General features: G+C 52.7%; 1 protein-coding gene across 4 annotated transcripts in view; it reads left to right on the top strand.

Annotated features, from left to right (window-relative positions):
• The window catches only part of CNKSR2 (connector enhancer of kinase suppressor of Ras 2), a 191,898-nt gene extending 176,530 nt beyond the window's left edge, over nt 1-15,368 (top strand). For all 4 annotated transcript variants that reach the window (XM_078878248.1, XM_078878247.1, XM_078878246.1 and 1 more), the window contains 9 exons: nt 948-984; nt 2,751-2,953; nt 4,061-4,134; nt 6,050-6,121; nt 7,544-7,605; nt 8,079-8,164; nt 9,637-10,378; nt 11,059-11,285; nt 11,845-15,368. In XM_078878248.1, coding sequence (XP_078734374.1) covers nt 948-984; nt 2,751-2,953; nt 4,061-4,134; nt 6,050-6,121; nt 7,544-7,605; nt 8,079-8,164; nt 9,637-10,378; nt 11,059-11,285; nt 11,845-11,979 — 1,638 coding nt within the window. In that variant the 3' untranslated portion in view covers nt 11,980-15,368. The remainder of the gene's footprint in view (nt 1-947; nt 985-2,750; nt 2,954-4,060; nt 4,135-6,049; nt 6,122-7,543; nt 7,606-8,078; nt 8,165-9,636; nt 10,379-11,058; nt 11,286-11,844) is intronic.
• Nucleotides 15,369-15,611: the final 243 nt, after the last annotated feature.

Raw genomic sequence — 15,611 nt, 5'->3', positions numbered from 1 at the left:
TTTAAACTAAACAATGTTTTTATTTCACCAGGTAAGGCTCACTGAGCTATGTAGCTCTTTTTCAGAAACGACCTGGCCACAGATGATAGCTCAACGAAGTGGCTTATCACGTGCAAATGTATAGCAGCCAAATACTCTAAACGCACGTTGATTCTAAATGCGGAGGGAAAAATCGGAGTCTCCGGAGAAACATCCACGCGACCACGGGGAGAACACGCAAACTCCAAATATGCAGGTGTCAGGGTCGGGATCGAACCCACGACCTCCTGTATACCAGGCGAGGTAGTTAACATCTCGCCACCATGGCTATATTATAGGTGACGTTTCAGGCAATCGTCCTACTTCAAAGCGCACGGACAAGCCAGATGGTGGATAAATAAGAATTGAACATCATGTGGGCCTAGTGGGAATTACATGTTTCAAATGTTTCCTGATGAGCAGTTGTTTTAAATAAGCGCACGCAAAGTGAAACTATTAGAGTAGCTACTCATTTGTGAAAATGCCATTCGTCTTCATCCGTCGGTTTGCTGGACACCACGGCCAAATCTTGAAGCAGGCAAACTCTTGAGCCGGCTTTTTGACCTCCAAAAGTCTCATCGGCAAGACCGAAGGCCATTTATCCAGTACACAAAATGTCAATATATTTTTCAGTGTGTAAAAAAAAAAAAACTCTTTCCGAAATGGCACTAAAAATAATTTTAACATTTGTCAAACATTTTACGCAAGAAGCCTGATAAGGGAAAAAAAAACAAATACATATTTTTTCTTCCACATGTGCGAATGACTATTATTATTCTGTCAAAGTAAATGTCATCTCTGGGCTGACAGAATTGCCGGCAGAGTGGCGGGATCGTTCTCTCGCGATTGTCTGGCTCGTGACGACGTTCCACACCCCCCCCCCCAACTCCTCTCCTGTTTTTTGCCATTTCCTCCCCACCCTCTCTCAGCTCTCCGCAAGACAGAAAGCGCGGCTGGCCGTTAAAGGTGATTATTCCTTTGTTTCGATTTCCTCTTTGGCGATGCCGGCACCCGCCGCTACCGCTGCTACCTTTTATTTGATTTTTTTTTAAGGAATGTACTTCCAAGTGTGTGTGTAGGTGCTTGTTAACAGCTGGGGAGCGGTGGTGTAGCGGTTAGCGCGCTGCGCTATGAACCTGGTGTCCCGCGTTCAATTCCCGCTCACGGCCAAAACCAGTGACGATTATCTGCACCGTTCCTGAGCCCTCCCCTAGTTCGACTCGGCCTCAAATTAGTACCTGGTGCGGTGTGTAAACATCGCCACTAGGGAGACATAGGCGGCTGCCCACCCCCGGCCTTGATAGGTGCTCGCTAACAGCACTTGCCCCAACAATCTGTTCAGGCTAGATGGGGGATCTTAGTTTTTGTCGTAAACAGAACTTGCCCCAACAGTCTGTTAAAGGCTATACAGGGGATCTTTGTGTGTGTGTGTGTATGGGTGTGGTAGCATAGCTTAGCGCTCTGCGCAACGAACCTACCCACCAGAGTTTGATTCCCGTTCACGGCCAACTCCATTGACGATTGTTTGAACCTGTCCTGGGCCCACCCCTAGGTTGACTCGGCCTCAAATGAGTACCTGGTGCGGTGTGTAACCATTGCCACGTGGCAAAGGCGGTCGGGTGTGGTCTTGGCCACCCATCAGCACCTCGTGTGCTGTGCCAACCTTAATAGGTGCTCGGTAACAGTCATCTCCCCGACAGTCTGCTCAGGCTATGCGGGTGACCCTTTGTCTTTTGTGCGTGCCGACCATTGTGAGCAAGTGTGGTCGTGTATAATTAATTGCACGTGCCTGCGTATTCAGAGATGGCTAAAAATAGGTGGGTCGTCTCTGTTGACCACCCTGACGAGCCCGTAGAGGACATTCCACATTCCTATGGCCCCGGGTCCAGTTGGCCCACAGCCACAACCCACTGTTGTCAAACAACATTTTATTGTCTTCAAAAATATTATTTTGTCTTTTCCCCCGATCACATTCGTTTTAGAGAATGGACCGAAAATGATGAGCCGCACGGAACCGTTCTCTAAATAATCTCTTCACAGGTCATTTATGTTGCAAAATCGTTTCCTTTCTTGTCAGTCGGTTTCATATTTCATGATCTGCAATTGAGCCAAATTTTAAGTGGCAAACTGAATTTAAACCACGGGGCTTTTGTGCGCAAGTCAAATTACTACATTCGGAGAATCCAGGTTTCATGTAACATATGCGACGTGAATATAACAGCGAATGCATTCTCGCAGGCACGCTTCAAGGAAAGTAAAAATGTATTTTAATAATACGAGTTTAATCGATACATCCAACATACCTATCATTTTCTACATATGAAGGAAGGGTTAAAAATTCCCGGATCAGATTATATAAACCGCGGACGTAAAAAAACCCGGGACCAACGATCTGGGCAACAGTCACCAAACTTGTTCACTTAAATATTTACACGCAAATCAAACGCTGCAATCGTGGAACTAATGCTTCGGGTCATTCTTAGAATTCCAAAGTGGGTGTTAATGTACGGAATCTGAAATGTGAAACAAATAACAACAATCCTAATATTTAAGTAATATTCTTTTTTTTTCAAACATGCCATCCGTTGTCATATACTCGCTCCGCATGCACCACCAACGCAGCAGCAGACGACGAATTACGAATGTTGACCGTCTTCCCAACCTTCTCTCCCTCCCCTCCCTCCCCCCCTCCCCTCCCCTCCCTCCCCTCCCTCCTGTCGCGGTGGTGGCAGCGGCGGCCGCGGTCGCTGCCAGCGTGGCGGGCGGTGACGGCGGCCCCAGCCGGCGCACCGTGCCGTGCGTGGAGCTGGGCAGGCCCGACTGCGACGGGTGGCTCTGGAAGAAGCGCGAGTCCAAGGGGCTGCTCACGCCCAAGTGGAAGAAGCACTGGTTTGTCCTGAAGGACGGTGCCCTCTACTGGTACACGCAGCACAATGTGAGTAATCGCCCCCCCCCCCCCCCCCCCGGTTCGAGTTGCTTCTCGGCGATGGAAATGGGGGGGAAGATTTAAAAAAAAGTGGCATAGCTCCCAATGGCTTTCCTAACATCGGAAGGAAGAGCGTTCCAGACGGCCGTGGATGTGCAACCAAAGGCGCACGATGTATGAAAAACGTCGGATAAATCGATTTTAGGATGTATGTGGATGTATGTACGTTGGTATGTTGAACTTCTTTCGCACTGTACGTAGCCAAGACAAAAAGCAGTTCTAAAGGAACGAGTTTTCAATCTCGATTATAAAGGACGAGGGACCTAGGGAATGATGAAGCCCTGGGGACGGATGCGAGTAAATATAACACCGTTGGGCCAACATTGGCACGTGGTCGGAACTGCTGGACCAACGTTAGCCCAGCCACATGCACGTTTACTGGGCCGGAGAAGGACGACTGCACAGTCGGAGTTGGGCCTTGAGAAGGATGAGGGCCTTGGGAAGGATGAGCAAATGATAAGGACTTTAGGGAAGGGGAGAATTCGCATCATTAGGTTGCCATCGCACGTGGGAAAGTGCTGCTCAGGGAAGGGCATTTAGACTTCAAACCGAGTCAGGCGGCTCGCATAAAACAAGGTAGCGGACCCAATGGGCTCTCACCTGCCTCTATTTTTCTTTTTTGTTGCCTACTTCTTGTTGCGCTTCCAAACCTAACGTCGTTTTATTTTATTTTATCGTCATACAAACTGGAGAGTTCTTTCAAACTGGGAATCGTGCTGTGGATTATGAAGGAGGGTAGTTCGGAAGATGGAGCAAGCCAAAAGGATGTAATGAATTTGGAATTCTCATCATTATTGGTAGGGTCATGTTAACTATGCGTGTGTAACAACTAGCTCTCATCTCGCTTTGATGAATTGTCATGATTCCTGATTGGAATTCAAACCTCCCCGCCCCACCCACCCAAATCGCGCGACAAAGTATCGAATTGCTGAATCGTTGCGGGGCCTAGCCGGTTAAACAATCACGCGCTCGGCGTTGTGTGGCTATCGTCAATACCGAAAAGTGTGGCTGTGTCACATCTCTCTCTCTCTCCGTGCCCACGTTTCCCCTTGGCAGGAGATCAAGGCGGAGGGCTACATCAGCCTGCCCGAGTTCACCATCGCCCCTGCCACTGAGTGCAAGCGCAAACAGTGAGTGATTACCGTCTTCCTCGACTTGGCCACAGACGTGGGGCTGAGCATACCTGGACAAAGACAAAGTGCCGTATAGCCTGTAACAGACTGCCGTTAGCGAGCACCTAGAAAGGCCTGCACGACACGAGAGAGGATTGGGTTCCAACACCACGCCCGACCGCCTTTGTCTTCCTCGTGGCAAAGTTTACGCACCGCACTAGGTACACATTTGAGGCCGTGTTGACCCAGGGGAGGCCCAGGACCGGTTCAGATAATTGTCACAGGTCTTGGCCATGAGCAGGAATCGAACTCACGTTGCCAGGTTTCGTAGCGCTAACCGCTGTACTACCACTCCCCCATACCTGGACACACACGCACACACACATGGGTGTGCAGGGAAACCTCAGCTAGAGACAAGAGTGTATCAAAATCGGCATCTTTATTTATACTGGAGAAATCCGATGAGCCATATGAAGCTCTTTTTCACAGATGTCCCACACCTGTTAACCCATACGGTTTACCCGTATTGTTGTACAACGAAATTGAGTTCAGGTCCAGACGGCATACAGCTGTTTCAATACGGGCAAAACAATACATTTTGTGTTTCTCCCGTATGATGAGACTTCGTATGATGAACGTTGAGATGTATAAGGGTACAGGGTGACCATTAAGGTCTGAATTGGTCTGTAATAAGGTAGGGGGCACCAAGGCTGTAATTATACTATATATTGGGGGGGGACAACCCCCCCAATATTCAAATATGCTCAAAATGTCCCCCCCAATATATTGCTATAAAATATATAAAAAAAGTAATATGAATTGCTATGCTATGTAAATAAAAACAACAATTTGCTAAACCTTGGCCACAATATCTGGACTTGTTTTCATATAAATCAATGCATAGATTGCTGTTTATATGATTGTGGTTATGGTTGTACTTTATTAATCAATAATCTCTAACATTACATACATTGAAACAAGAAATGGTAAAAAAAAAAGCAAAAACAGAGCAATATAATACAATACACTATTAGAAATATAAAAAAATATAATACAAAATAAAAAGTCCATCCCATGTGGTAGTGAATTTTAAATATTTTTAGGAAATTAGTTTTCAAATTTAGATATTTTTCTGGGTTGGAACTCCCAGACCCCCTGGAAGATTTGGTCCCCCCCAATGTTGACTCCATGGCTATGGCCTTGGGGGGCACTGATAAGGGGTTGACAGGCATAATGTCCAGATGGGGTGGGTCAGAAAGTTACAACAAGAATGTCGAAGTCATGGAGCTTACACCCACACAGTAAGTTGCGCGAATGTGGATGACATCACCGGAATTTTGACACCACCACCATGGATATATCAACTCGAAGATGTCATGATGATGTAATTCTAGCTCCTAATTGCAGCCAGTTGTCACCGAGGTCCCCACAGTGATGCTGTCCACTCCGAAGCCTCTCACCAGATATTTGCTGGGGATTTGGCAGTCAGGGTCACACGCCGTAGGAAACCTGCTGCTAAAATTAGAATAATACATTGGAAGTATTTTGATCTGCTCTAACGATGCGTGACCACGGCGCCACAAACACCGGAAGAGGAGAGCGGCTGCTGCTTCAGTGTTCCACCCAGAGCCTCTCCCCAGGGGTAGGGCGAATCTGGGCGACTGCCCTGGGCCCCGCGCTTTGGGGGGCGCCCCGTGCTTCGGCGAGACCGTGTCAAATGTAACACTTATCGCTTTAGTTTGAAAGCGTCGGAGAAGGCACCCACACCGTGTGATTTGCCCCGGTTCCCACACCCACCTATGGATGGCCCTGGTCTCACCTGCCGCCAACCCCGTCCGTCCGCACGGTTCAAATGATGGCGGCTTCCCCGCTTTGCCCTTCTTTTTCCTCCCCCCCCCCACCCCGTAAAACAATGAAAATTCCACCCACCAAGTGCCTTCAAAGCGTCGCACCCCAAGCTGAAGCCGTTTTACTTCGCGGCCGAAAACAACGACGAGATGAACAGGTGAGTGAGCGGCGGGGTGAGCGGCGGCGCAATTAGCGCGGAGCGTGTCGTGGGTGGAGAGGGAACGCGGCGGCGGCGGTGGTGACGGTGGTGACGGCGGTGGTGGTGGTGGTGGTGGCGGCATCCTCGCGAGATCTGCGATTGGCCTATCGACTCGCCAATTTCGCGGGCAAAAACGAGCGTTCGATTCGGTTTCGTGGAATTAACCGACGAAAATATTTCGCCGGTTTTAACGTCGACCACGAAGTGGGGGGGGGGGGGGGGGAAATCGGAACGTGGCGATGTTGACTGCGATTTGTGCTGCCCACCAGAGACCAGAGGCTCAGCGGTGGGTGACGACGAGACGAAATTAATGAGTCCGAACAAAGGAGACGCAGATTGAGATAATTTAGCAGGGTTATTAAGAGACTGCGGTGCCATGAGGGATAACAAAAATGGTAATTGGCTATTTGTAAGTGTAAAAAAAAAACCTCGCTTCATTCGTCAGTAACAGTGTGTGGCCTTAAAAGAAAACTACATAGTACGCGACATTTCAGGTGATGTCTCTCTTCTTCACAGCACATTGACCAAGTTCACTGATTGAGTGACTTGACTTAATACATTAAGTGTTTGACTACATCATTTTTGCCGATGCAGTCGACTGGGCAGATTATAATTAGGAAATTTAATCCACAAACGCTTTGAAGATTTGGCAAAAATTCCACGTGTTACCGTCAACTAGACCGAGACTGACTCTTTAAATAAAAACAATGTTTACCTAATTTCAAACACTGCAGATGGACAGTTGACATTTCCTGGGGCCAGACTGCTCTGCGCTTTGCCACAATAACAACTCATTGCCTTTTACAGCAAGTCCTTAGGTGTATTACACCAGTAATATAAAAAAATGTGTTTTACGTCCCAGGAAAGCCTCACTGAATTTCTTCACCTCAGGCTCCATGTGACGGCAAACTTATTTTGAAAACCCTGCTCGATTCAGCTAGAACTTCCAATCTTTGGTGCTAAAGAAATATGGAAGTGAAGTCGGCAAGGGAATTTTTATAACTGCAAGGAATTTGATTTGAGCCGCGGGACTCCAGCGTTGGGTTTCATGTGTGGCTAAGTGATGATCTTATTCATACCTGTGATTTAAATACAGGGTGCCACAAAAAGTTAAAGTTTTAACAGAGAAAGTGTCACTTTTTTATCACCGTTGTTTGGCAGTTGTTTTGTGAATAGTTTTGACAACGTTTGGCACTTTTCCCCAATCGTGTATCTCGATTGCGTTATCGGCATTGTGTCAAAGGTGAATCCATTCTGAGCTCTTTGTGTTAGAGAATGGCCATCGGCAACCGGTTCAGACAAAGGCATCGGAGCCTTAATCGCTGCTCGCAAACTGAAGACTCGCCTTGGCCCTGTCTGTGTTGTCATTGGGTCCCCCAGGTGGATGAACAGGCTGAGTCAGGCAACGTCAGCGCACGAGGGGGCACGGAGGGGAGATGAAGGTACGAAGATAAAGACGCCCCGCCATAGCCTCACCAGACTGTTAGCGAGTGCCTATGAAGACCCACACGGCACACGGAGGGGGTGGGTGGCCAGCACTACGCCTGGCCACCCTTTGCCTCCAAAGTGGCGATGTTTACACATTCATTTGAAGCTGGAGTCGACCTAGGGGAGGCCCAGGACCGGTTCAGATATTCGTCACTGGTGTTGGCCGTAAGCGGGAATCGAACTCGGGTCTCCGGGTCCCTAGCGCAGCATGTTAATGGCTACACACACACGGCTAGACACACGGACAGGCCACTGTGAACACGTGTGTGAGTGCGTGCCCCCTGCCGCTGTGTCTGGAGTTCGTGGACAGCCCTCACCTGCACACACGCGGTATACGCACGCGGTTTGCAGCCTGCGCGTGCCACGGAATCTGAACCTGCCTCCCTGCTGTACCCCCCTCCCCCCCCCCCCCCGCTTGCGCACGCAGATTACTGGAGCGAGAGCGACGGGGAGGAGGGAGAGGTGAGGGAGAGCCCCCCGCCCCCGTACGACACCTTTCCTCGGCCGCCCTCCGTGAGTTCCGAACGTCTCACCGCAACGATCCCTCCGCCTCCCCCCCCCCCCCACTAACCCTCTCCGTTATCCCTGTCACCCCGTGTCAACAGCTCAATTCTAGCCCAGCGGCTGCCAATTCCTTCCACGCTCACAGCTGAGCGCAACACAATTAAGAGCGGGACAGCTCTATAACACTTCCCAAGGAAGATTGAAAGAGTTGGCGCGTCGGCCCTGTCCATCTGTAACGGGGGGGGGGGGGGGGGTGTTTGTGTAGAGCATTTATGTAGAACTTATTTTGCACCATATGAGGCCAACATTGCTAATCTGAGGTGCGGGTTTGGGGGAGGAAGACAGGAGTGGGGGGCCGTGGGGGTAAGGAGGGGGTGGGGGGGCGGGACACTATTTTTTTTTGTGTCTTACTTGCAAAATGACGGTGCGTGTTTTGTCGGTGCCCGGGTTTGGCGAGGCCGTTGGGGGAAAAAATGTAAATTAAATTGGCCAGAATTGGAACATTTTGATTTATCCCATTGTACCCCACCACCCCCCCCCCCCCCCCCCCCCCCGGTGCTCACTGCTCACTCGCTTAGGTTGCAATTTTCATCAGAGGAAAATAAACTAGCAAAAATAAATTGCCGAGCCTTGCAGAGAAAAAAAAATGTCGGGAGTTGCCAGATGAGTGAGAGAAAACCACGGAGGCGAAGCAATGCGGTGCGATGTTTGCAGGGAACAGCAGCTTGATGAATATGTAAGGGAGAGAGAGAGAGCGAGCTGTGTTGGTTTGCTTACGCATTCAATTCACGTACAGACGGGCAGACGGATAGCTGCAGAGATTCAAGCGTTGCTTAGACTGATAATTGAATATATTTTTTGGATGCGGCTTGATTTTTAGGTTTAGGAGACGTCACGATCTGACCAAATGTTGCGTCATTAAGACCCTCCGCCACCGTCCGAAGTAGCCCAACTAATTTAATTGTCACGTGGTGTATCTTTGGTTCTCTCGGTAAAGTCACGTCGGTATAACATTTTAATTAATAAATCACGACGTTTCGGGCGCAACACAAGCGTCCATCATCAGGTGGGAAAGCATGGCCTGCTGCTGATGCAGACTGTATTAAAGGTTTGAAATGGGTGTAGGCCAAGGGTTGTAAAGGAGTGGCTGGGTCTAGTGATGTAAAAGTGAGAAATTAGCATGTAACTGGGCACGGAGGTAGCCATGGATAATGTGAGAGATTAGCATGATGTTAAAGTGAGAAATTAGCATGTAACTGGTGCTCGGGCTTTAAAACACCTCACCGGTGAGTCGAGGAACAAAATCTCAGCGGTTAGACATATATATATGCGCGACGTTTCGCTTGAAACTATGTCCGAACAATTGCGTCACCTGTCCTGGCTGCTGGAGCAGGCATCGTGACGTCACGAGTTCACGACAGTGACGTTGACGACAACGACGCTGACGTCACCGACGAAGTGAACCCCTCACGTCCCCACAGAACAACTCGTCGTCCGGCTCCTACACGGAGGCGAAACACGGGCGCCAGTCCTCGCTCGACACGGTCAGCTCCCGCGGCTTCGCCGAGCGCCAGTCGTGGCAGGACATGATCGGGTCACCCGGCGGGCTCAACGCTCCCGCCACCACCACCGGCACCGCCGCCGCCGGCACCGCCGCCATCTCCTCCTCCGCCTACGCCGGCGCGCGCAACCACTCGGCCTCGCCGGCGCGAGGATCGGCTTACGGCGGCGCCGGAAACCCAGCGACGCCGGCGGCGGGCGGGCAGGCGTATGGGAGCGGCGGCGGTGGCGGCAATAACAACCGCGCGCGAGCCGCGTCGCCCAACGCGTACGGCGCCACCGGCGCCTTCCCGCCGCCGCCGTCGCCGCCCAACCGTGCCCAGCCGTACTGCCGGCCCGTCGCCACCTCCAGCTGGCGCCGCACGCCCAACGCGGTGGCGGCGTCGGCGGTGTCCACTGGGCCCCGCCACCTGTCGGTGGCACCCAACGACGACTACGACGTGGTGGCGGAGGACATCGCCAGGGTGGACGACGGAGGACGAGCAGGTGGAGGAGCAGCAGGGGACGAGGACGGAGATGCCGGCACGGAGAGGCCGGCCATATACGTGCCGCGGAACTACGCGGTGGTGAGCGGCAAGCCCGTGCCGGCGGGGCGCTTCCTCATCCGCGTGCCGCAGGGAGGGGGGCGGCCTCAGGCGACGGACCAGGACGCCCGCGTGCAGGGTAACGCTCGCGACGCCGCCGCCACTGCACGCCCAGCATCGTCGTTGTCGTCGGCATTCTAGTCCCTCTGGTCGATAAGCAGGCAGTGAACATTTTTCGTCGCCGCCGAGATCTGCGGATTTTGTTTGTTCGCTGGAAAACACCGACTAAGTTAATGCTGCACGACCGTGCCATGAACACCTCCACTAACCGCTGACCTCTGACCCCTCGCTGCGCTGTGCCGCCGGTTGGGTGGTGACGTCTTACAATGATGTGCCGATAAAAAGTTGATTCCTGTGCCCTCGAAGTGTCCAATGCACGGTGCCGGATGAGGCATTGGTGCTCATCTTCTGTTTACAGCCCTAAGGCAGTGATGTAAATTCCACGTTCCAATGGCTGGGGCGAATCCATCCATTAGACAATCACCGTTTCCTTCTCCACAGAGCTAACTCGTTTTTACCAACCCCCCTGATGAATTATGAGCCGAAATCACCTTGGGGCCCATGGGAACAGCTGCCACTTGGGGGGTGCCCCTTTCCAACGTGTTGAGTTGAGTCGTGATGCGTGACCTTTAAAGCGCTCCGACGTTTGTAAGAGTGCGGCTCTATAAAAAACAAAACATTATTACTACTACCATGGGCCCACGCTCTCCGTATCACGTGTGACTCCCCCCCCCTCCCCGCGTGGTTTCGCTGCCGCAGGGTGGACGCTGGGAGTGGGCGATCACGGCGCGGTATACGGGGACTACGGTGGCGGCGGCGGTGGCGACGACTTCCCTTCGTCGGACGCCTTCTCACCTCCGCTGTCCCCCATCGAGCGGTCATCGCCCGGCCCGACACCAGCCACGCACCGGCCGCACCAGCAGCAGCAACAGCACCACCACCACCAGCCGGCCAACCACACCCCTCCGCACGGCCACGTGCACAAGGTGTGGTGTGTGGCCGGGACTCGCTCGTCGGTCTTTAGGGACGGAGAGGCCGGCTGATGGTGACGCACGTCAAAACGGTTTCCGCCTTAGTAGGTGAGGGTGCTCGTTAGGTCAGAGAATCGAGCTGGCACGGCCGCTGCTATCCTAGGTTTGTAATCTGGGTCTCGGCCACCTAACCTTGGCTTGAAACCGGGGGGGGGGGGGGGTGGACTCAATGGTGGTCTCAGCCCAGTCAAGCAACTGCGCAGGAGTTCAAATTCCACCTTCTTGGAGAATTGAAACGATACATAGTTTTGGTTGACGACCACGCCACAAGCGCGTATGCCGAGCAGGACGTGTGCGGATTTAAAGACGTCACAGCTGAGAGATCTCAGAAGTAGTTCCCTGTTAGATACTTCCACAGGCCGGTGTCGAACACGGTGATGGACGGGTTATTGCGAGATTCCCAGACGGACATTCGTTTTGTGTCGTGGCATGATACGGATTAGGGAAGACTGGGAGAGAGGGGAGGGAGGGGGGTGAAATAAAACCAACCATTTTGTTGCAAATGTGTCTCCAGGGCCAGATGATGACGACAGTCGCGTGCGAGCAGTCGCCCCCGGCGACGCCTTGTGACGTCATCTGCAATCAGGACCCCCCGCGGGCGCCCAAGGCGTCCAATCACCTGCCTGCGTTCGTCGAGACACATGTCTGAGGCCAAAAAAATTGACGAAACGACGACGGTGAACGCTTCGACGGCCGGAGAACGGGACTAAAAACTCTTCCCCGAATGGCGGCTTCGGCCGCAAAGGACAACGGCGGACAACCGGCAAGACGGACAACTGCAGGGACCCGCGGCGCCGGGAGAAGGGAATGTTGTTGGCCCAACAAGAGATGCGAAAAATCGTTATTTTTCTTTGTTCCTCCCGCCCAATGATTTTTTTTTTTGGATTGCGCTAACGATTTGGAATCGAGCGGAACGCTGCGACTCTGTCGCCCGTGATGAGAAGGGTCCCGGAACAGCAGTGGAGAGGAATTTACCGCGTGGTGGTGATGGGGATGGAGGGGGTTGGGATTGGAGATCCAGGGATGTACCATGTATTGTGCATTTGCAAGGGGTAGGGAGACAATCGGCTACCACACCAAGGACACATTTGTTGGGAGTTTGCCAGCAAAGGTGGCGGCGGTGGACGAGCGGTGCCATCAAGCCAGCGGGGCCATTGTGCTTCACGAAAAGATGCAATAAAGTGTGTGCGTGCGAGAGACAGAAGCTGTCCCAAGCCAGAGTTGGGGGGGGGGGTGGAAGAAGCCAGAGCCAGTAAGGGGGGATGTGTGGCAGCTCAGGTGCCGGCAGCCAACGTCCACCCTGGCTGCCCGGCACTGCGACGTCGGAGGGCGGCACAAGTGCGCCGTGCCGCCATGCACCCCTCCGTTTCTGCCGAGTCGAAGGTGCAATAAGCGAGGGCTCGGCACCATCGCGCGCACGGGGTGTTGGGAGGCGCGCACCCATCGGGACGTTTGCGCGAAAGCCGATGGCTCCGGCGACGCCAAAACGATGCCAAAATATCGTCCTCTGCGTCGGTGTCGCGAGCGCGTTATGTGCGTCAAGACGGCGCGCGTCGGAATCGACGTCGTGTCGAGCAAACGATATGCAAGGGCGACGCGCAGACGCTGCGGCGAGGCTAACGAACGAAGCGGCAAAATAATGAGACAACTCGAGTGGGATTGTCTCGCGCGTGCGCGCGGGGTTGTGTGCCGCGTGTTCGCTCAACAGCGGCGTGCCGTGCGCGCGCGGCTTCTTCAGCGTCCCAAGCGCGTGGATTTGACCGAATTGTTGGACCGCTACGGGCGGTGCGTGGCACAACTATGGAAAGCGCACCGGAGAGACGTATGGCACAACAGCGAAAAGAATTACCTACGCGGTTGTAACGCCGACAAGACGGTTTTTAACATAAGTAGAAGGATGTTGCATCGGTTTAGAAAAATCGGAGCGCTTGCACCATGGCGCGTCTCGACAGATGAGATGGTGGCAAATGCTCGAATCAGATTGTGGGAATTATCGCTGAATAAAATATGAATCCGCCGCCCCGAAGATCCGCATGACGCTCGCGTTTCGAGCAAACGAAGGTTTTGTTTTCATTTGTTCACTTTTTTTTAAACTCATTATTAACCAATAAATGATAAAAAATTCACTTTTTAAACGGTTGTCCCAAAATGAAATATTAAAAAAGTGTGTGTTGTGCCAGGCAGGATTCGCTTGCCAGGATCCGCGTCCGTCAGCATCATTTAGCAGGACCCATTCATTAATTCTCCAGCTGGTCATTTTTTTTTACTTTACCCACCCGGAAGAAGCACCCGGGACGTGCAAGCGAAACGTCGGACACCGTAGCGAACAACGCGCCGGCGACGGAGGTGTTCATTACCACTCCGCACACGGCACAACCACGCCAAACCTAGAGGAATATTTTACGAAAAAATCTCGTGTCACCCCGCGGGACCGCCTTTATTGCACCGTCGGCGCCGTCGTTTCTGTTTGGGGGGTGACGTCTTTGAGACGTCACGGATGGTGCTGGCGGTGGCGGGGGGCACACGAAAGGCGCGTTACAGCTAAGGCAGGGAGGATGATACTCAGCGGGTGTGGCGTTACAATTAAAACTAAAACACGCAGGCTGTTATTTATTATTCATTGTGTTCGCTGCATGCACTGCTGCTGGTGTTTGTACAGAAATAATAATGGCTGTGTATATAAGGAGGGCTGCCTTAAGTTACCGCATTTTTATTACAACAACAACAACAACAAAATGTAACGTTTGTTTCTTCGGGGCGGACCGTTCGTTATATATATAAAATACAAACTAAAGTGCTCTCCCCCGAGGGCAATCACTTGGGCGAGATGTAAAAAAAAACGCAGACCAAAATGCAGTTCCCGGCGCTTTAGAGGGAATAAGAAGTAAAAAAAAAGAACTTTGATCTACCGCATATATATTTTTTAAAACGGCTGCTAACATAAAGGGAGCCTCGGTGTATGTCTCTGTTGTGTTCTCGACGTCTCCGTCTGCAACGAGCGAGAGCTCGGCGTGGTGGGGGAACAACACGCGCAATTGTTCCAATCACCGATCGCCCCACGCGCCTCCGTTGTTCGTCGATTTCACGGTGGGGGTAAAAATTGTGAGATATGAGATGACGTCCGGCCAGTCTGAAAGAGTAGTCAAAGTTACTATCCGTACCCGGCAGGGTACGGGTAGGGTACGGGTATCGGGTACCTGATTGCGACCTCTGGGATGAAGCCATGTTGCTGGTGCGGGTGGGTTGATTCTAGGAACTCGAATTGTGAGAAGAGACAAGACTTTGGGAAATGAGTGACAAACAGTTTCTCACCAGTGACTCACGGCCTACCCGTACCCGTACCCGGCCGCACCAGGGTCACAAACGGGTACCCGTACCCGGCCGGGTAGCCGAGTATCGGGTAGGGTACGGGTATCGGGAACCCGGTTGCGACCTCTGATCTCTCCCCCTCTCTCTCGAGCCACCTTCTAGCCGAGTTGGAGGGCTCTTTCTCCAGCAGCAGAGCAGGCGAGCAATTGGCGGCGCTGCTCGTGTGGGTTGGGGGTAGGGATCTAGCTCCTGTTTTTTATCGTATTGGGTACGTACGGTTTCGAGGTATTGTTAGGGTTCGGGTGGAATTGTTTGGTGGATGAGTGAAGATCTGGGGTTGGTTTGGTTAGTGCGGTTAAGCTCAGAGGTTTCGTTTAAAGTCTGGTTAAGCTGGATTGAATTAGGTGTGGCTAGGGGATGGTGGTGGAGTTGGGGGTTATGGTTGGCTAGGATCAGTGCTGGGGTCTGGGTTGATCAGTGCGGTAGGGGACAGGATGTTGGGTCTGGTGTGGCTAGGGGATGGTGGTGGAGTTGGGGTTATGGTTGGCTAGGATCAGTGCTGGGGTCTGGGTTGATCAATGCGGTAGGGGACAGGATGTTGGGTCTGGTTGGCTCGCAACTTCGCGATCCCAAGTGCGTCAATTCTCGCCCCCTTTGGCACCACGAGCTTCACGACCATGAGCACCCAAAAACAGGTAACGCGCGGACCCCCCCCCCCGCGTCCCCCGCCCCCCCCCCCCGCGTCCCCCGCCCCCCCCGCGTCCCCCCCCCCCGCGTCCCCCGCCCCCCCCCCGTCCCCCGCCCCCCCCCCGTCCCCCGCCCCCCCCCCGTCCCCCGCCTTGGCGATTTGATTTGCCCCGCAATTTTTGCGCGGCCTGCGAACGCCGCCCGCGGAGCTCTGCTGCGACACGGAATCCTGCAAAAACAACAGCGGCACACGCAGTTGGACTCCTCGGTGTGAGCCCCCCCCCC

Source organism: Lampetra fluviatilis, chromosome 50 (assembly GCF_964198595.1).
Source record: "Lampetra fluviatilis chromosome 50, kcLamFluv1.1, whole genome shotgun sequence".
Classification (NCBI taxonomy): Eukaryota; Metazoa; Chordata; class Hyperoartia; order Petromyzontiformes; family Petromyzontidae; genus Lampetra; species Lampetra fluviatilis.
Note: the sequence above shows the minus strand (reverse complement) of the source record. Positions and strands in the feature narration are given on the sequence as shown.